The sequence below is a fragment of the Salmo salar genome, chromosome ssa02, assembly GCF_905237065.1.
Source record: "Salmo salar chromosome ssa02, Ssal_v3.1, whole genome shotgun sequence".
Lineage (NCBI taxonomy): Eukaryota > Metazoa > Chordata > Actinopteri > Salmoniformes > Salmonidae > Salmo > Salmo salar.
Window position 1 is genome coordinate 7,164,427 of NC_059443.1, and position 20,632 is coordinate 7,185,058.

The following is a 20,632-nucleotide window of genomic DNA, read 5'->3' on the forward strand; positions in this document are numbered from 1 at the left end:
TGTTTAAATACTTACAAATACACTACATGACCAAAAGTATGCTGACACCTGCTGGTCAAACATCTCATTCCAAAATCATGGAATATGGAGTTGGTCCCCCCCTTTGCTGCTATAACAGCCTCCACTCTTCTGGGAAGACTTTCCACTAGATGTTGGAACATTGCTGCGGGGACTTTCTTCCATTTAGCCACTAGGGCATTAGTGAGGTCGTGCATTACACATGGTGATCTTAGGCTTGTGTGCGGCTGCTCAGCCATGGAAACCCATTTCATGAAGCTCCCGACGAACAGTTCTTGTCCTGATGTTGCTTCCAGAGGCAGTTTGGAATTCGGTAGTGAGTGTTGCAACCCGAGGACAGAGAATTTTTACACTCGACGTGCATCGGCACTTGGCGGTCCCGTTCTGTGCGCTTGTGTGTCCTACCACTTCGCGGCTGAGCCGTTGTTGCTCCTAGACATTTCCAATTCACAATAACAGCACTTACTGAACAGTTGACCAGGCTAGCTCTATCAGGGCAACAATTTGACAAACTGACTTGCTGGAAAGGTGGCATCTTATGACGGTGCCACATTGAAAGTCACTGAGCTCTTCAATAAGGCCATTCTACTGCCAATGTTTGTCTATGGAGATTGCATGGCTGTGTGCTCGATTTTATAAACCTATGGAACGCATTCATGACCTAAACACATTCACAGGTCCCAGTTGAACGCGCCCCTAGCTCACGTATGCTATAGGCTACCAGACTTTGAGAATGGCTTCAGACACAGCCAAAAAGAGAAAACATGGAGCATCATCACAATGTTGGTATAGAGAATTAGTGCATTTATCAATGAGACAAGGCAATGCTGCTAGGGGCATGATTCAATCAATGATCAATGTCAATCAATTGAAATATGCATGAGAGAAATCCCAAGGCCTGCCCGACACTATGGGCCAGTTTCCCGGACACAGCTAGTCCTAGACTATAAAGATAGTTTCAATGGAGATTCTACACTGATCTTGCTTTTACATCCAGGTCCAGGTCTAATCTGTGTCCGGGAAACCTCCCCTACAGGGACGGCTTCTGTATCTGTATTTATTAAGGATCCCCATTAGCTGCTTCCTAATGTTGATGACATAAACCCATTTTAATCACACTGAAATATTTACAGTATTTGTGGTTTTATTGCTCATTAGCTGACATTAAAAGCACTCAGTTACATATTTTCTCAGTAACAGGACTACACGTTGAATGTATGATTATGGTTTCAGAGCAACATTTTATAGTACAGTACAATGCAGTGCTGATAAGTCTTCAAAGTAGCTAAAGTGGTACAGAGAAGTCTTATCTTTAATATTCATAACTTGCTCGTTACTATAGCTACAGCATATAAAACTAAAATATACATACTGGTGAATTAAAACAAAACATTTCATCTTAAAGGCTTGGGGTTAAAAAAAGATCAAGGAGTTTAAAAAACAAACTGTGTATAATATATTTTCTAATGTTACACAAAGCAACAACTTTTGGAACAAGTTACTTTACTTCACCCAGCATTGGTTTATTTGGTATAAAACAGAGGTAGTGTCAAGTAAGAGGTGTGTTTGATGTTTCTCATGATTACTATACCAATTTGGTTATACTTAACTACAATCCAGAAACAATAGATTTTGTAGATATATATTGTCTTCTATACGGTCAATGATTGCTATTGAGAATGATTGCGAAGTCCATAGTGAAAGCAGCCAGGCTATATGGAATGAATGACTGTGAATCAGTGCTGCCCTAAATTACACGTACACCAAGTATACAAAACATTAAGAACACCTGCTCTTTCCATGACAGACTGACCAGGTGAATCCAGGTGAAAGCCATGATCCCTTATTGATGTCACTTGTTAAATCCACTTCAATCAGTGTAGATGAAGGGGAGGAGACATGTTAAAGAAGGATTTTTAAACCTTGTGACAATTGAGACATGGATTGTCTATGTGTGCCATTCAGATGGTGAATGGGCAAGACAAACGTGCCTTTGAACGGGTTATGGAAGTAGTTGCCTGGAGCACCGTTTTTTGTCGGGGGGGGGGGGGTGTAACTCAATATCAGGAAAGTGATCTTCATGTTTTGTATACCCTGTGTACAAGAGGCCTTTCATAAGTCACATAACATCAGAATGCTAAAATGCAAGAGCCTAGCTTCTGCTAGAGGCTGAGGCTTGGAGCATCTTCTTGATCAGGTGACCGACCAGTATCTGAGGACGTTGTTGGTAGCTGTGGAGAACTTCATGAGAGCTGCTCAGCTGGTCACCTTTCTGGCGGTCCAATAACGTCACACACACCACGGCCGCTTCAGATGGACACAGAGACAGAGGACAGAGAGTGATTGTTTACTAGTCCTGAGTGCCAGTCTGCTACAGTATCATGCCAACTCCTCAAACATGAGACAGTTGGCATGACAATACAAACAGATCAAGGACCAGCCTATTTATTTACCAGCAACACAATACTGAACTTTGATCCTACTAAAAGGTTCAACATTAGGACCTTCAAGTGAATGAATATGATGTAAAACACATATATTTAATACATCTATTCAAATATATATGCATCTTTATTTCATCTTTAATGCATACAAAGTCAAAGGTTTTTATATTTGTTTAAAAAAGCTTTATGTCTGTGAATAACACTGCTAATATGGCTTGTACTATCATCATGGATAGCTACAACTACACCAGTGGTGTACCTTTCAGACCGCTGAGTTTACACATGGCAGCAAACACGGAAGACTCCATCTCGATGTTTCGAACCCCAGACTCATAGGCCTTGGTCAGGTAGTCCTGTTTATCCTTCTCTGTGTAGGAGCAGAAGGCCCCATCCAGACGCGCTTGTCCTGGACACACAAAATACCAGCTAGCTACACACAGTAACTCTAGTAGGGCCAGTCTGTTTGTGCCATCATGCCAACTCACTCATTGTCATGCCTAACATGTTGGGCTTTACAAGGACAGCAATGGAGTTGACAGGGGCACAGACAGATCAGGTATCATGTTAACACAGCATAACATTTAAAAAAGACAGATTGGCAGACAACAAGCAGAAAAGTGAAGTAGCGTATAATAACCGACACCTTCATAGAAATCCATTGTACACATAGTGTTTCCGATGACCGTCTCAAATTGACCCAGGTCCTTGCTACACTGGAGCAGCTCTTCAGCCAGACCTTGGTCCAGGTCCGTGCTGCGCACCACAGCATTCCCCAGGATGACCTGCTCCAACCTGGGCAGGAAGGTGGCGTCTACTGACTGCTTGGTGACGACAACCGTGCCAGGCTCGAGGCCTGGAGAGAGAAGGGGGAACAGAGTGGATGGAAAATGTACAGCAAATATGGCTTGTTTTATGTCTGTGTTCCAAATGGCACCCTATTCCCTATGAAGTACACTACTTTTGGGCCATACTTTTGGGCTCCCGAGTGGCGCAGCGGTCTAAGGCACTGCATCTCAGTGCAAGAGGCATCACTGCAGTCCCTGGTTTGAATCCAGGCTGCATCACATCTGGCTGTGATTGGGAGTCCCACAGGGCCGGGGTAGGCTGTGATTTAAAATAAGAATTAGCTGACTTGCCTGGTTAAATGAAGGTTAATAGGGTGCCGTTTGGGACACATATTTCAATTAATCAAAGGACTTTAATTGATTGATTTAAACACCCCATATTAGTGTTATTACTAGTTTGACTACAGTGGGATTCAGATGTGCTGTGGTTAATCAGAAAGGATTAATATCAAATCCAAAGCACTTGAGAAGTACAACCAGACAGAAAACTCTCTAGGCCTACCTAATCCACCGGAGGTCCCAATGCGAACGATGGTAACATCAGTGCAGCGAGCATGGTAGAGGAGCTTGATGAGCTCGTGTAACATGATGGCGATGGAGGGGATACCCATGCCATGCTGAAAAACAAAGAGAGAGACACGTCATGTCATAGATGTACCACATTACACCACCACAGTCTCACGTCAGATAGCGTGACGACCTTGTCTGCACTAGTTCATGGCAACGCAGTTGTGTTAGAAGGACAACACTGATTAAGCCACTCAATTCAGTCTGTTCGGCAGAACACACTGCTACACTAACACATCCCAAATAGCAGCATATTACCTAGTGACGGCCTTTGTCCAGAGCCCTTGTCCAAAGTAGTGCAATATAGAGTACCATTTGAGACGCAACCTGTGTTAAACCTACTAACATCTAGTGACACTATAATAAACTACAAGTGATTGAAACCCGTGTTAAACCTACTAACATCTAGTGACACTATAATAAAGCAGAAGTGATTGAAAATGGCTAGTGGTATTGTATTTCTTCACGTACGCTGACGGACAGCACGGGGCCAATCTTGTACATGGCGTAGCGGTCAGTTCCTGCACAGATGTTGGGGTACTCAGCCTTGGGGTCCTCCAGACTCAGCTCTCCAGCAATGTACTCTATGAAGGACTTCATTCTCCAGGGACTGCCCCCAACACACACAAACTGAGGCATGAACATAAGAGCAGACAACGTAAATGTTAACGTTCTGGGAAGGAATACAAAAAGTCAATAGAAATACAGGGCTGCTTTCCTGAACCCAGATTAATCCTACTTTATTTTTTATTTTATTTAACCGTTATTTAACTAGGCAGGTCTGTTAAGAACAAATTCTTATTTAGAATGATGGCCTACCAAAAGGCCTCCTGCGGGAAATGGGGCTTGGATTAAAAATAAAAAATAAAAATATAGGACAAAACACACATCACGACAAGAGAGACACTACAACACTACACAAAGAGAAATCTAAGACAACAACATAGCATGGCAGGAACACATGACAACACAGCATGGTAGCAACAAATGACAACAACATGGTAACAACATGGTAGCAGCACAAAACATGGTACAAACAATTATTGGGCACAGACAACAGCACAAAGGACAAGAAGGTAGAGACAACAATACAATAAAGCTAGTCCTGGATTAAAACACATGTTCTATGGTGAACGTCCATTGAAAGGGTTTTTTAGTCCAGGACTAGGCTTAATCTGTATCTGGTAAACCAGCCCAATGTGTGATGAATACAGAAAAGATTACCATATTGAATGCAGGAAATAAGATGTTATGAATGTCCATTTACTGATGCAATCTAGCTAGTATCCTAATGAATCAATCAGTAATCTTACTTTGACGTCTCCAAACATGGCAGGCAGGTTGTGTGTGGAGGTCCCCAGGTTAAAGTGGTAGAGAATGTCTTCTTTCATCCCATCCAGGTGTGGGTTATGTACATAGACAGTGCTTTCACTAAGAAAATTAATCATACAAGAACATTTAGGGAAGATCAGTCTTTTATTTGACTACCTCCTAAACTTCTGGGCCCGTGTTCATAAAGCATACTTGGTTTTGGTTCAACATGTCCTCATTGTCTTCGTATTACTGTATGTCAATAGAATATAATCGCCTGGTTGTGAGTCATTTTCCTTTATCCTTGTATGGTGTAATGTAATGCTCAACGGTACGTGCTTCTGTGCAGGAAGTCAATTTCTCTGGATGACACTCCTCTCTGCCGTTTCCTGATTTTACGAATTAACTCAAATATAGTCCACTGATTAAAGGGAGTGGTTAGCCTACTGTCAAAAGTCAATGTCAAATGTACAGTACAAAAGTAAAAGCTTTATTAGGGTGTTATTTCTCATGTTGACGTTGAACAGACGACAACACTAATCAAATCACTTTGATGATATAGTTATAGACAATGACGTGTCCAACCATGACTTATTAGATGTTACTGTACCTCTCGCACAATGTCTCATTCTTTTCATCACTGAAACCTGGTCCTGGTGCCATATTCCTGAAAGAAGGAAGACGCCCAACCACCGGAACATACACATGAAATTAACTTGATTTCCAAATGTTGGATTTGGCAAATTCAGACATAAATATCTTCACTACTGGTCCAGTTAGTGATACGAACATCGGTTTCTGCGAGGATGTGATGTATCCCATATCGTAGTCTGTAGGCTAACATCGACTACTACCAAAAATATGCCGGCTGGTATATGTCAGAGAAACAGCGATTGAATATATGTAGATTACCTGTAGCAGGTGGATGATTCGCATATGCACGATGCTGCGTTAGATGCGCCCCGTTTCCTAAATACCTATCTGCAATGTAGTAAAATGTTAAGATGCAGTAATTGAAAGCTGTGCTAAGGAACTTGTCAGTGACATTGGGTTGTCACTAGTTACCACAGCCACAAAGTCAAAATTGTGTACATCTTAAAAATTCATGAAAACAAAAATTAGTTTTTGGTCTTAATTTAAATGTTAGGCATTAAAAGGTTAGCAGTGCTGTTTAGGTTTAACATCTGATTTTAAGAAGATACATTTGAGAAATAGGCGGAGTTTAGCCATAATTATGACTTTGTGGCTGTGGTAACTAGTGATGACCCTGCCATTGACTGTATATGAAGGTGTCACTAGTGCGTACTTAACATGCGCACTAATAATTCGATATTAAACGGATTGTGGCAGTTGGCCGAGTATGGCAATAGTCAAGTAAACACTTTAATCTGTTTATCTTAATCGTCGTAAAGTCAAAATAGAAGCATACGCCGATTAAACGCTGCTTTTTGTTTTTTAGCAATCTTTCGAATTATCATCACCTCTAAACAGTTTAATCGGAGTATCTGATCTGCGCATGTGCTAGCACCGGTAGCGCAACCCACCTCTTATGCGCGAGTGACTCTGGAATTATGCAATTTACAAATAGTTCACATACAAACTTTATGTCCCAACTCAGAATCAAATAGACTTGGTAAAAATAACATGATCTCGGTGGTAGAACGTTTATTGGCAATTTTTGGAATTTATTGAAGTCCCGTCAGGTAGCCTGATTTCAGATGCGTCCATGCAAACATGATTAGGAAAATCGTTCTTGCAAAACATGTAAACGATTTAAAACGAACTATTATATTAATCTGACTATACACAATAATCGTATTGTGTGCATGTAACTGGACTCACTGTAGACGTAACTCGTGAACATCAAAACGCAAGTAGGGGAGATGTTACACAGGATCTGTGCGCACCACTGGCGCAGTTTTCACACTAGTGAATAACCACTTGAATGGTTATTGTCTCTGGTTTCTCGTTTACGCAGTGTGACTAAAATTGCTGTTTTAGTCTTACATGTAAACTGGATTACACGGCGAGGTTTCATTTTTACAGATTTTGATAATGCAAGGTTCAAATTTGAGGTAGTCAGCATTTGAGCTGCTTTTGATGTAAAATGACACTTCACAAGACAACATTTGTCATACAAATATGATTTTTTTTATAAGAGCAGAGAAATGTACAGGGCTATTAGGGCAGATCCCAGATCAGCTCATACGTCTTGGAGCAAGGAGAGGATGTGCACCATAGTACACTAAATTAAATAGCCTATCTTCACAATGTGCAACTTGAAAGTCAAAATCAATTGGGGAGGGCACTTATTTAACCTACTGCATCGCTGAAAATACATGGTTACACTTTGGCACTGTCCCTTTACATTAGCATAGGAAAGTCCTCTCAGCCTTGTATCAACAAACAGCCAAAATCTTGGAATGAAGCCCGCCATCATGACTAAGCCTCGATAGGCAAATAGCTCATAACAAAATAAGAATAAATCAAATAAATACACTTCAAAAATAAACAGGCGCTCAATTTTCCCATTCCACACTACAACCACAACAGTCTCCGAACACAAGTTGCATAATAAAGTATCCCTTATGTGCACGTCAAGCCTGTGCACGTTTCCTCAGAGAAGTGGGGAGAGAGATGTACCATTTGATGTGACTACAGGACTGACCCTCAGAGAAGTGGGAGAGAGATGTACCATTTGATGTGACTAGAGGACTGACCCTCAGAGAAGTGGAGAGAGAGATGTACCATTTGATGGGACTACAGGACTGACCCTCAGAGAAGTGGGAGAGAGATGTACCATTTGATGTGACTACAGGACTGACCCTCAGAAGGATAGTGTGCAAAGGCAGGCTTAGAAGCCTAATCATTTCAAGCAACAGTTTTCAATGGGGGAATACAGACATGTTATGCAGCAGGCAGTAGCCTATACTTCAACATTCAGTTAGTTGATATAAGTCAATAATCAAACTTCAGTAACAATATCAAACCTAAAACACCCATACTCCAACATGGGGCGGCAGGGTAGCCTAGTGGTTAGAGTGTTGGGCCAGTAACCGAAAGGTTGCAAGTTTGAATCCCCGAGCTGACAAGGTACAAATCTGTTGTTCTGCCCCTGAACAAGGCAGTTAACCCACTGTTCCTAGGCTGTCATTGAAAATAAGAATTTGTTCTTAACTGACTTACCTAGTTAAATAAAGGTAAAATAAATATCAAAAAGTGAAAGGGTTAAATGAATATAGTGTTTGTCTTGGAGGTCGTTGTAAGGTTATTCAATGGCCTCCACTGAGGCGTTATTAGTATTATGCCATATGTAAGCATTTGTTAGCATTAAGGCACATCATTCAACCACTCATTATTATTTTAGACGGAAGCACACAATTTAAAACATGTAGGTTACGGTACATTTTCAGGTTTGTGTCCACCATGAACCAACATTTGTCAAAGGAACAAAAAACAAAAAAATGATACCCTTCGCTTACAACTCTCATGGTCATGGCCGTTTATGATCTGAACCCTATCGGCCCTGGTCAAAAGTAGTGCACTAAATAGGACATAGGGTGCTATTTGGGACGCATCCCATGCCTGTGGTGTTCTGGGCTCAACTGGGATTTTTTTGTTGTTGTTGGTATATCACTCAATGGCAGAGCAAGTTGTAGTGGTGTGTGGGTTGAAAAGCAGCAGCAGCAACCAGACTTCCCAGCTCCATGTTAGCCTAGGCAAACCTAAACAAGAAAATATTCACACAAACATTTAGGATTAATAAATCATTCATGTTTTCTAAAATTGTGTTAAAATTGATATTGCACCAAAAAAAAGCTTTAATGACTTCTACAGAAGCTGTGGTAAAGGAAAACATTTGTCCGATTTCACAGAATCTCCAAAATCTTCACCTAATACTGTAGTTATTCTTTACAAATGCATCTTCGCACCAGGCATGTTCATTGACACACTTGTATTTTTACTTACATTTCATTGTTTTCATCAGACCTCTTCTCCAACCTTGGCACACCAGGTTCTCTCTGTGGAAATGAATGAACATTCAATATCAGGAATTTGCAATAAGCCATGTTAAGCTATGGCACTGAGAACAGGTTAAAGGTAAAAATACAGAGCAGGTTGGCAAGTGATACGAAAGGTAAATCAAAAGGAGATACTTCTGAATTTGCTCTGATTGAATAAATGAACTACTAAACAAGCTATAACTGAGTATGAGACAAATGACGAGCTACCGCCTTTTCCAAAACAACAGGATGTTCTGGTAAGAAGTCCGGTTTTCTTTTGGCAATGGGGGAACTGGCCAGTTGAATCAGGAAGTCTCTAGTGTAAGATATCCTCACTAGGAGAGAGAATCACTTGAATCAGTCAACATCCACACACACACGATAACATGTCGACTGTGTCCCAAATGGCACCCTATTCCCTATATAGTGCACTTCCTTTGAGCCTTGGTCAACAGTAGTGTACTATAGGGAATAGAGTGCCATTTGGGACACAACTATGGACTAAAGTAATTCAAACATTGAAACTCACACTTCGATAGATAGATAGATAGATAGATAGATAGATAGATAGATAGATAGATAGATAGATAGATAGATAGATAGATAGATAGATAGATAGATAGATAGATAGATAGATAGATAGATAGATAGATAGATAGATAGATAGATAGATAGATAGCTTACCTTTAGTTGGGGTGGAGTCTTTTTGTAGAGTCTGAGTTTGGAGATGGAGGATTTCAAAAAACTGTTCCACTCCAATACTGTTAATCTTTCCATAGGATAAAAACATGGTCAATGCAAGAAATAGATTAATCTTATAGACTATCTACAGACTAACTACTTATCCGAGCAAGTAATTGTCAGTTTTCTGGGTAAAACTATGCATCACTCACTGTTTTTTCTCCTGCTTGTCCACACACAGATGGCTCAGCATTTCTAAAGCAGGGGTCTGTATAAAGAGAAAGTGGGACACTGGCTGCAGTCTGATTCTCTACCCTTCTCTTTGAAGTGTGCACTCACTCACTCACTCACTTCCCCTCAAGGACTTAAAATGAATTGACTTGAGTAAGAAATATCGTAGAAACGGACAACCTTTGCCTACACCAATCCTATGCTTTTAAATATAACAGGGAGGGAGCAAGAACACACTTTGGGTAGAAGGGTAGGTAGGGAATCCGATCTTGAATACTGTCTGTTAGCCGACACATTCATTCATTTTGTTCTTAGTCCATGACTGTTTGTGAGGATCACACTTCATAAAATTGGGTCAAGAAAGACTTAAAAAGTAGCAAGACGTGTAGGTTGAACATGAGAGAGTGAACTAGTCCAGTTAGTTTACCCTGGTCAGTGCTGCAGCGCCGCAGTGGTCTGGCTGGCTGCAGGTGCTTCTGTAAGATCCGCCTCCTTGACACCTCCATCCTGTAACAGCAAAGTGTTATGAAGCCATCTAACTTGTCATGGTCAAGTCTATTTAAAGTTAGTCTGGTCCCAGATCTGTTTGTGCTCTTGCCTGCTCCGATTGTCAAGCTACAATGAGAGACAGTTGTATGATATGACAGCACAGATTGTCACTTAAGCTAATTCAAAGTGCTGCGTGTCACCCACCACATTTTATAAAAACATGACCTCAGGTCTTTCATCACTCACTCATCAGCACTGCAATAGCAAAAGCTGAAGTGTTGACTTGAATTGATTCATTTTGCCCCCATAAAAAGGTGATACAAGTTTATTATTCTAGGAAGTTTTTGACCTGGGCTAGTTACATAAGATGTGAATGTTGTCTTTTATGAACTAGCAACAAATAATTTGACAGATTGAGATAAACTACCCTAAAAACTCTCCCAGTCAGCTGATTAGCTAATTCCAAAAAGTAAATTCCTGCTGAATTTGCCTATCTAGCTAGCACTGACAAACCCCTTAGAAATCCAACCGATAACGTTAGAGAAACTAGCTATGCTTTAACAACTTTGATTTATGGGTTTTATCAATTTAACTTAGCTAACTAAGTTAGTTATTAAGTTGTGACAGTCATTTCGCGTGAGATAGCTACTAAATTGATGCATTATCTCGGTGAAAACTTTTAGCACTAGCATTACCATCACCGCTAGGCGGCTGGCTAAATAGCCATGGCTGCCACCTAACGTTAGCTAGCCAAGTTATCTCGTTGGCCATTTTTTCGAATAATGCTGACCGTACTTATCATGGCAAAAAAAAGTTACTCGAGTTTTGTTCACTATGAAAACCCTGGCAGGCTTCCATTATTGTCTCTAGGTCATATTTACCTGACCCTGTATGTTCGGCGACACACGGGTTCCTTCCCATCCGAGAGATGCCACACTGATGAGGTGCTGCTTCTGCTGTCGTTACCCCCAAAAAGGTTCAACACGAGACGCGCAGCAAAGTAACGTTTTCAACGAAATTCACGAAAGAGGGGACGGGCGGGGTACGGAAGCAATCTTTCCATATTGAAATCAGTGCAGAACAAATTCTTAGAATATCATACTGATAACAAACGGAGTTTTTCTGCTTTATCGTTCAAGTATCGGTATATTCACGTTACAATACTTGTTTGATAAAATAACTTAGTTATGCTGCACATTTTCAAAGGCAAATCTGTCTGTTCAGTTATCTGGCCTTATTGCTTAAATATACTTTTGTATATTGCAGTGAAATGTGTTGTATTAGAGGGTCAGCCATAGTAGTACGGCGCCCTTGGAGCAAATTAAGGTATAGTGCCTTGCTCAAGGGCACATCGACACCTTTGTCGTGAAATGCTTACTTACGATCCCTTTCCCAACAATGCAGAGTTAAAAAGGGGGATTAGCACAAAAAAGTAAATAGTAACGCAATAAAATAACGAGGCTATATATATATATATATACAAGGAGTATCGTTACCGAGTCAATGTGCAGGGGTACGAGGTAGTTGAGGTAATATGTACATGTAGGTAGGGGTAAAAGAGACTAGGCAATCAGGATAAAGTTACAGCAGCATGTGCTATGTGAGAAAGTGTTCGTACGAGTTTCTCAGCAGTCTTATGGCTTGGGGGTAGAAGCTGTTCAGGAGCCTTTTGGTGCCCTTCTTGGCGCTTTTAAAAATATATATATTTAACCTTTAACTAGGCAAGTCAGTTAAGAACAAATATTTATTTACAATGACGGCCTACACCGGCCAAACTCGGACGATGCTGGTCCAATTATGCGCCGCCCCATGAGACTTCCAATCACGGCTGGGTGTGATAGAGCCTGGATTCAAACCTTCGTGTCTGTAGTGATGCCTCAAGCACTGAGATGTAGTTCCTTAGACCGCTGCGCCACTCGGGAGGCCAAGCTTACCATGCGGTAGCAGAATGAACCGAAGTTCTTGACAACTCTTATTCTTAGGGCCCTTCTCCAAGGTATTCGAACCAGTGACCTTTTGATTACTGGCCCAATGCTCTAACCGCTAGGCTACCGACCACCCAGTTATTACTTCAAGGTTTAAAGTGGAAAACAATTTCTGTGAGAATAGTTAACATGGTGCACCGTAGTCCAACTCTTGGTTACTTCTGGAAATTGGGTAGCTGGAAGTAATGTAGGTGCAATTCACAGATTCTCAGTTAAGTGTGAAAGTCTCCTGCATTCTAAACGTTTTATTCTCACTGCTCCTGACAACCAAAATGTATACATCTGCATCAGAATAAAATAAAAAGGGAGTTAATGCAGACAGTCGCACCCTTTGCTTGTGTTAAATCCTGCATAACTTGGCGTATGAGTTGGGGAATACCTAACATATATAGATACTTAACCATTTGAGTGTGTGTGTGTCCAGCTAAAGCAAAATAACATGGCATTCGAGTCCAAAGACCACAGGAAAAAATATATATAGGACCATGGGCAATACCGAATTTATCATACAACAAAACATCTTAGATGACGACAAAAGGAGAACATGTATGCATTTTAATCAAAGAATTTCCACTAAGTTTAATGGACAACTTTTACACTATATAATGCAATAAACATTTCAACAAATAATAGTTGCAAATTTAAGTTCTACCTTCACCCAGCTGTTAAAGAAAATACAATTTCAGGCAAATTTCACTAAAAGAAAAAGCTTCAGAAACAGGCTACATAGCAAGCAAGCGATGGGCAAAATACAAAAACAATTGTTATTCTTTAAGGGGGAAAAAACAGACAAAAGGTTTGTCCGTTACACATGGAGTAGAAGGCTATACACACACACACACACACACACAGTATTTTTAAAATCAAAAATTGTTCAGTCACCATCTGTTGGAACCACCAAACTAACCAAATACAGTCCGAGTTGTTCTTCCTAAAACGTCACATTTTAAAGCCCAAAAAGGTTATTTTATGTTCTATACGGAGGACAAATTTCACACAAGAACTAGTTTTACTTTTCTGTTGCCTATTGGTCTTCCACTCAATTCCTCAACTGCCATTAACGCTTCCGAGCGAGATTCCAAAATAATCGTTGCTGAGCCTTTGGGACGCCCTCCATTGTCATACTGCAATGAGACCGATCCAGGAATGACACGATATCCATAGAAAAAGTTATAGATTTCTTCAATTCTGATAGAAAAAGGCATATTAACCAGTGTCAAGGATGTTGGATCATCAAACTGCTGCGGTGCAGAAGGTCCATAGCCTTCATGTCTATGAGCAGAGCCATTGCCCCTGTTATCAAGCAGAACAGGGTTTTCCATCATGTGAGAATCCAGACCCAGACTGCTGCCTCCATCAATATGAACCTGCAGGTCGTTCATAGGAAGATGGCCTATATCAGGGTTGACCCTGTAATCAGTGTACAGATGGGACATCGCCTCACTGTTCCTGGCCAAGTACCTCTCTGAGCTTCTCTCCATCTGTTGCTCTGTCACTGCAGGTTCACCACCACCAAATTCACACATCTGAGCCAGAGAAATGCATTTCAGGATGACATTTGTTCCAAGAAACCCTTGTCCATTCAGAGACTGTGCCCTCATAGCCTCCTCCTCAGTCTGAAAGATCACAAAAGCCTCTCCAAGCCCATTGCCCTTATGGTCAAGCAGCAAAACAACAGTCTCCTCTGAGATCCTGAAGCCTAGGAAGAAGTCCACAATCTCAACTTTGCGCACGTCGAAAGGCAGGTTTCGCACATACAGGCAAATCTTATCAGATTCATACACATCCTTCTTGGTCTCTCTTGGAAGCCTTTCCTGAGATCTTCTGTAAGACCTTTTAGAGGGTGGTGCACCATCCATTAGATTTCCCCCAGATTCTAGCATGGCGACCATTTTCTCTTTCGAGATAGGAGAGATGTACACAATTCGTTTCAGAAATTTCTGCTTGTGAAGAGTCAAGGCAGCACCGTAGTCCCTCAGGCTTCTGAACAGCACAAATGCGGACCTTGTCTCTGACCCATACTTGTCAAGGAGGTGAAGGATCTGATCATACTTGAGGTCTGCATGATGGAAGATCTCCTTTATGTCCCTCTTCTCCACTAAGTAGGGAAGGTTTTCCACCAAGACACAGAACTCCTCATTGGCAGGAGAATTGGACTTTGTAGACCTGTCGGCCACTGGTGAGTAAGACCTAGCACGGTCTGGAGGTTCCCTAGCACCACCTGCCTTAACCCACTGCTTTTCTGAGCTTGCATAGACTTTCACAAACCTCGTTCCAAGGTATTGCCGATGTCTTTTCAGACCCTCTCTAGCATCCCGTCTGGATTCGAACTTGACAACTCCTTTCCCATTTTGTTGGCCGCGGTCATTTCTCATCATAATAATGTCCTCCACCACTAATCCGTCAAAGAATCTTCTCACTTCCTCTTCGGTCGTAGTAAAAGGCATGTCTTGCATATACAAATACAAGTAATCTTGACTGCTTGGCTGTGAGAAAGGCTTTCGGGCGTGACTACGTACGTTACTGTAAGACACTGATCTACTGCCCATCTCCACGCGCTCTTTTCTTCTAGATTCCTCATTCCTGCCTTCTCTTTCCGGTCTTCTGGAACCTTCCTTATACGGCCTCTTTTTGGTCACCTCAGGTTTTATACTTTGCTTGAGAACAGCCTGCATTTCTGACTTGCTGCTCAGCCGTAAGCGAACCGGAGAACCTTTGATGGATCCCTCCGAACGGGTCATCGCCCGCCTCGCGTCTTCATCGGAAGCAAAGATTATGAAAGCCTCCTCACTCTCCCCACCAATAATGTGCACCCCACCATCTGGGATTTTGAGGCCAGTGAAGAAATGGCGAACGTCCTCAGAACCTGCAGTGATTCTGAGCCCCTGTAAATGGATGACCACCGCCATTCCGACAACAGCACAAACAACAGCACCTGTAGACAGAGGGGTACATAATAGCATTATTGCAGAACAGTCCTGTGTCCAGCTCACCAATGCTCTCCAGACCATTCCACTATAACATCACCAAAACAGGTGACACCTTGAGAATGAAAACAGCAACTGAAAACGTTCTGAAAGGATTACGCTGTGCACAAATCTGAAGGTCCCAATACGACACCTAGGCCACTACAAAATGGAAACACCCTAAAAAAATGTACAGGCCTACAGGCAACAACGGTAGGTCGGAGATTCTAACATCTGAAAGATTAGTATGTCGTCTCCAGGAGTGACAAAGTTCAACCATTAAACTGGATGTCCCTTTCACGGATTGTTCCATCTCAAATCAGCTGTGCATACATTAAATGCATCAGGTATGAGCCTTCACCATAGTATAATGGCAGGCTTCCAATCTACAATTCCAGGCTTCACGTTACAACTATTCAATTCAATCAAGTGTTAAAAAGTTCACAAGTTTCATGCAATATTCTCCTTCGTTAAGTCACATATACACTACATGACCAAAAGTATGTGGACACCTGCTCGTCGAACATGTCATTCCAAAACCACAGGCATTAATATGGAGTTGGTCCCCCTTCGCTGATATAACAGCCTCCAGTCTTCTGGGAAGGATTTCCACTAGACGTTGGCACATTGCTGCGGGCAATTGCTTGCATTCAGCCACAAGAGCATTGGTGAGGTCGGGCAATTAGGATTGCCTCGCAGTCTGCATTCCAATTCATCCCAAAGGTGTTCAACGGTGTTGAGGTCAGGGCTCTGTGCAGACCAGTCAAGTTCTTCCACACGACAAACCATTTCTGTATGGACCTCCCTTTGTACACGGGGTCATTGTCATGCTGAAACAGGAAAAGGCCTTCCCCAAATTGTTTCCACAAAGTTGGAAACACAGAATAATCTAGAATGAAATTGTACGCTATAGTGTTAAGATTTCCCTTCACTGGAACTAAGAGACCTAGCCCGAACCATGAAAAACAGCCCCAGACCATTATTCCTCCTCCCCCAAACTTTATAGCTGGCACTATGCAATGAGGCAGGTAGGGTTCTCCTGGCATCCGCCAAACCCAGATTTGTCCATCGGACTGCCAGATGGTGAAGCGTGATTCATCGCGCCAGAGAAGCATTTCCACTGCTCCAGAGTCCAATGGCGGCGAGCTTTACGCCACTCCAGCCGACACTTGGCATTGTGCATGGTGATCTTAGGTTCGTGTGCGGCTGCTCGGCCACGTGCTCGATTTTATACACCTGTCTGCAACGGGTGTGGCTGAAATGACAAAATCCATTAATTTGAAGGTGTGTCCACATACACTATATATACAAAAGTATTTCTTCTCTGCGTCCTTGGAATGAAATCGTGCATTTGCCAGAAACTCTCCAATCTATATCAGAAACAGGCATGTATTCAGACCATCAGAATACCCAAACCACAAAAAACCGAAAGGCACAGCATTAACCAATTTCTGTAGATACTTAATATCTAGCAATAACCCATCAATCATTAGGCCTACATCTCGACATACCATACACCATCATTGATAAAGATGGGCATGACATTAGCCATGGACATAGTTAAGCACTTTTCGGACAGCGGAATATGGCCTAGTACCCCTCTGAGTACACCACTTGTCCCTGAAATCAAAGCGGCTAGTGTCTCCGGCAGCTGTTCCAAAGACTGTGACCATAGCAACGAAATAAACATTATCGACGTACGAATGAAGAAACGCTATAACGCCATAAGCATTCATAAAGTATTTACACGCAACAGAAACGATAAATCCAAAAATGGATTAGTGGGGGGGGGGGAATGGTATTGTTAAACGTGACTCTAAACTGACAAGTGTTTGCCAGCAGGCAAGTTAGCTGATCCCGCTGTTGGACGTAAGTGTTGATGTATCACCACGCAGGCTACATGTTCTACTGTGATTGGTGAACAACGGCACCCCTTGAAAAATAAGAGCAGAATCCTATTTTCTCTGGCTGAGCGGCTTCCATGTGCACGAGAACCACCGACCGCTCCGCCTGGATAGAATTGTGCCACCCCGTGCTTTCTGTCCGTGCCTTTAATCCTTTTCTTTGATATGCATCAGTCCACAGAGAGTCAGATATGGGCTTTTCCAATACGGCAGTGTTGTTACTCCAGTCCATACACCCTGGTGTATTACTAATAAGGAACGTGTTTCCATCACTACGGCTAAGGACTTGGAACAGTTACTTCGTGAGGTGTGTTAACCATGTTCGGGAAAAAACAAGTCAAACTTTCCCAGGTCTGGCCCCAAGTCTGAGTAGGTTCACGGCCCAAGACCTTTAGATTTTTTGGGGCCAGGCCTCAGAGGTGGAAAAAACAAGTCTTATGACTTCAGTCCAAACACCGGGGTAAAGTCTATTGGAAATGCACCATAGGCATAAGAGTAATAGCTGGCATACTTGAGCATGATTGGTCGTTCTGCTGCACAAATCAAAAAGAAACAGCCCGCACCCAGCAGAGCTAAACTTGGTACCCTACTGTGACTGATACTAGTCAAAACAACGTCATGCCACAAAATACATTTAATGTCGAGCACACACAGGCCATTGGTCGATTTAACGCAAACATATACTGACACATTTAAAAATATAATTTGTGTAAACCAGATAGAGAACTTTTTACGGCGCGCGATATAAAAATGTCCATTCCCAGTCGCACACTGTGATTCAGGGTTTCATAATCATCGACCATTAACATAATTGGACGGCGACATATCATTTAAGCCAAGTTAAATGCAGAGAAGAGAACCGTCACAAAGCAACCAGTGCAAGACACACATCTGGCTAGAACAATCAGGATACGCGAAACTAGCTAGAAAAACCAAAAGTTATGCCATTACTTGAGGAAACTAGCACACAGCCCACCATAGCAGGGTTCCTAACGTTAGCTAGCTAGCCACTGTGTATGCTAGCCGGTTAGTTCACAGCTGAACACCTACATTGTCCGCGTTTTATTTACCTAAGAAAATGCACAAGCAAAATACACCATACACTAAAAACTGAATTAGTATAAAAACGTCGCAATTTAACGTTAGGTAGCTACATGGCAGCTAGCGTAGCTACCAACGCTAGCTAGCAGGGCCTTGCAGCCTGGCTACTCGTAAAATAACGCTACGCTAGCATGATAATTCCATCCCAAGAGTCATACCTAAGAGAGAACTTACACAGGCAGCGAGAGAAAAAGTTTCTTATAAATTTTGACAAAAGGATGGCAGGTTAGAATATATTTTACCCTTCGAGTTTCAAACACGTTTGGAAATACGGAAGCCTAGAGGGAGAAGTAGGAAGATCTCGCGTGTCATTTCTTCTTCTTTGGCATCATGGCGTTCACACATTTTGTTCGTGCATGTCGCCACCTACTTTGCGGTAGTATGTTGTGTATATATATATACACACACACACACACACACACACACACACACACACACACACAGTACCAGTCCAAATTTGGACACACCTACTCATTCAAGGGGTTTTCTTTATTTTTACTATTTTCTACATTGTAGAATAATAGGGAAGCCATCACAACTATGAAATAACACAATCCAGAACGCAGCTCACTCTGTTCACACTTGACACCAACCTTCTTCAACACCCAATCTCCATTTTTTATCACCATCTTCCTCAAATTCCTCCTCAGAAATCCACCTTTCTGTATCCCCGTCCCAACATTCCTCAACTGCCGTAATTTTTCAAACATATATGACAGACAGCTGCTTGACTTTTTATTAGCAGCCCTAACAGGATCACTAATTGATAAGGGTTAAATCAGACAACTATTTTGGGATATACATTTTTATTTAATCAAATATATTTCTTCTCTCAGTTATTTCAATCAAAGGCTCATATTATCCAGAACCTTCTATTCTGATGCAATATCCCCAAGGGATACCAAGTCAGTTGTACAACTGAATGCATTCAACTGAGGGCGGGTGCCTTAAATAAACATCCCACTTCATAAAACAGGACTCTGATGTTATCATGGCTCGTGTGTCATCTCAAACCTAGAGTACTTCTTTATGTTACATAGCATCTTCCAATCATATATCTCATTTGTATCATATGACAGGCATATTGCTCACCAGTCCAGTGGTCAAGGGGAAAAGGGTTCCAAGAGACACATCGCTGCCCTTTTTTCAACTTCTGAAGTGCATTGGACATGAGGAAAGAGCCATCCTTGTTGCCTCTGGCCACAGCCAACACTGCCAGGCTTCTATACTGAGAGCACAGTTAAGGGAAATAAAGATGGGATAAGATATTTAATCAATTAATTTTAAAAAAAATGACATGCTTGATAAACAACAGGTGTAGACTAACAGTGAAATGCTTACGGGTCCTTTTCCAACAATGCAGAGTTAAAAGATAAAAACTATCAAAAATAAATAGAAATAGTGACACGAGGATTAAATAAATACACAGTGAATAACAAATAACAATAACGAGTAGAAAATAACATGGCTATCGATATACAGGGAGTAGAAAATAACATGGCTATATACAAGGAGTACCAGTACTGAGTTGATGTGCAGGGGTAAGACGTAGTTATGTACTGTACATATAGGTTAGGGTCACGTTACTAGGCAACTGTCACGTCTTCTGCCGAAGTCGGTCCCTCTCCTTGTTCGGGCGGCGGTCGACGTCGCCGGACTTCTAGCCACCGCCGATCCACTTTTCATTTTACATTTGTTTTGTCTTAGTCTTACACACCTGGTTTCACTCACCCAATTACCTGTTTATTATTTAACCCTCTGGTCCCCATGTTTGTTTGTGAGTGATTGTTTGTTGTATTGTGGTCCGTATTGTGGGCTTAGTAATTCTCTTGTATTTGATGACTTTGAGTAAAGTTACCTATATTTACTAATCTCTGCTGTCCTGCGCCTGACTCCTCTGCACCAGCTACACATAGATCCTTACAGCAACAGGATAGATAAGACAGTAGCAACAGCGTATGTGGTGTGTTTGTGTGTCTTGGGGTGTCAGTGTAAGTATGTGTGAGTGTGTGGTAAGAGTCCAGCATGTGTGGGTAGAGTCCAGCATGTGTGAGCGTGTGGGTAGAGTCCAGTATGTGGTGTGTGT

At 41.9% G+C, this 20,632-nt stretch overlaps 2 protein-coding genes across 5 annotated transcripts; both read right to left on the bottom strand.

Annotated features, from left to right (window-relative positions):
• Positions 1 to 1,142: 1,142 nt before the first annotated feature.
• Positions 1,143 to 6,160, bottom strand: upp1 (uridine phosphorylase 1). The gene is given in 8 exon segments (NM_001141741.1): positions 1,143 to 2,325; positions 2,722 to 2,868; positions 3,106 to 3,315; positions 3,810 to 3,924; positions 4,346 to 4,504; positions 5,188 to 5,305; positions 5,796 to 5,852; positions 6,098 to 6,160. Coding segments are annotated over 7 exon segments (957 nt in total). The 5' UTR covers positions 5,849 to 5,852; positions 6,098 to 6,160; the 3' UTR covers positions 1,143 to 2,170.
• A 1,153-nt stretch (positions 6,161 to 7,313) lies between these two features.
• Positions 7,314 to 18,937, bottom strand: LOC106592237 (RNA-binding protein 12B-A). 4 transcript variants are annotated; one of them, XM_045696913.1, is made up of 8 exons: positions 18,789 to 18,937; positions 11,472 to 15,510; positions 10,529 to 10,608; positions 10,083 to 10,138; positions 9,874 to 9,958; positions 9,418 to 9,524; positions 9,155 to 9,207; positions 7,314 to 8,910 (listed from the first exon to the last, which is right to left on the bottom strand). In XM_045696913.1, exon 2 carries the CDS (start codon positions 15,482 to 15,484, stop codon positions 13,568 to 13,570), a length of 1,917 nt encoding a protein of 638 aa, XP_045552869.1. In that variant the 5' UTR covers positions 15,485 to 15,510; positions 18,789 to 18,937; the 3' UTR covers positions 7,314 to 8,910; positions 9,155 to 9,207; positions 9,418 to 9,524; positions 9,874 to 9,958; positions 10,083 to 10,138; positions 10,529 to 10,608; positions 11,472 to 13,567. The 4 variants fall into 4 exon arrangements, with proteins under 4 accessions (XP_045552869.1, XP_045552868.1, XP_045552871.1 ...); XM_045696912.1 differs by having other exon boundaries at positions 18,721 to 18,875; XM_045696915.1 differs by having other exon boundaries at positions 18,705 to 18,841.
• Between the last annotated feature and the right edge of the window lie 1,695 nt (positions 18,938 to 20,632).

Bases quoted from the DNA above. Each gene is read 5' to 3' on its own strand.
- LOC106592237 (XM_045696908.1), bottom strand. From the start codon at position 15,586: ATGGTCTGGAGAGCATTGGTGAGCTGGACACAGGACTGTTCTGCAATA.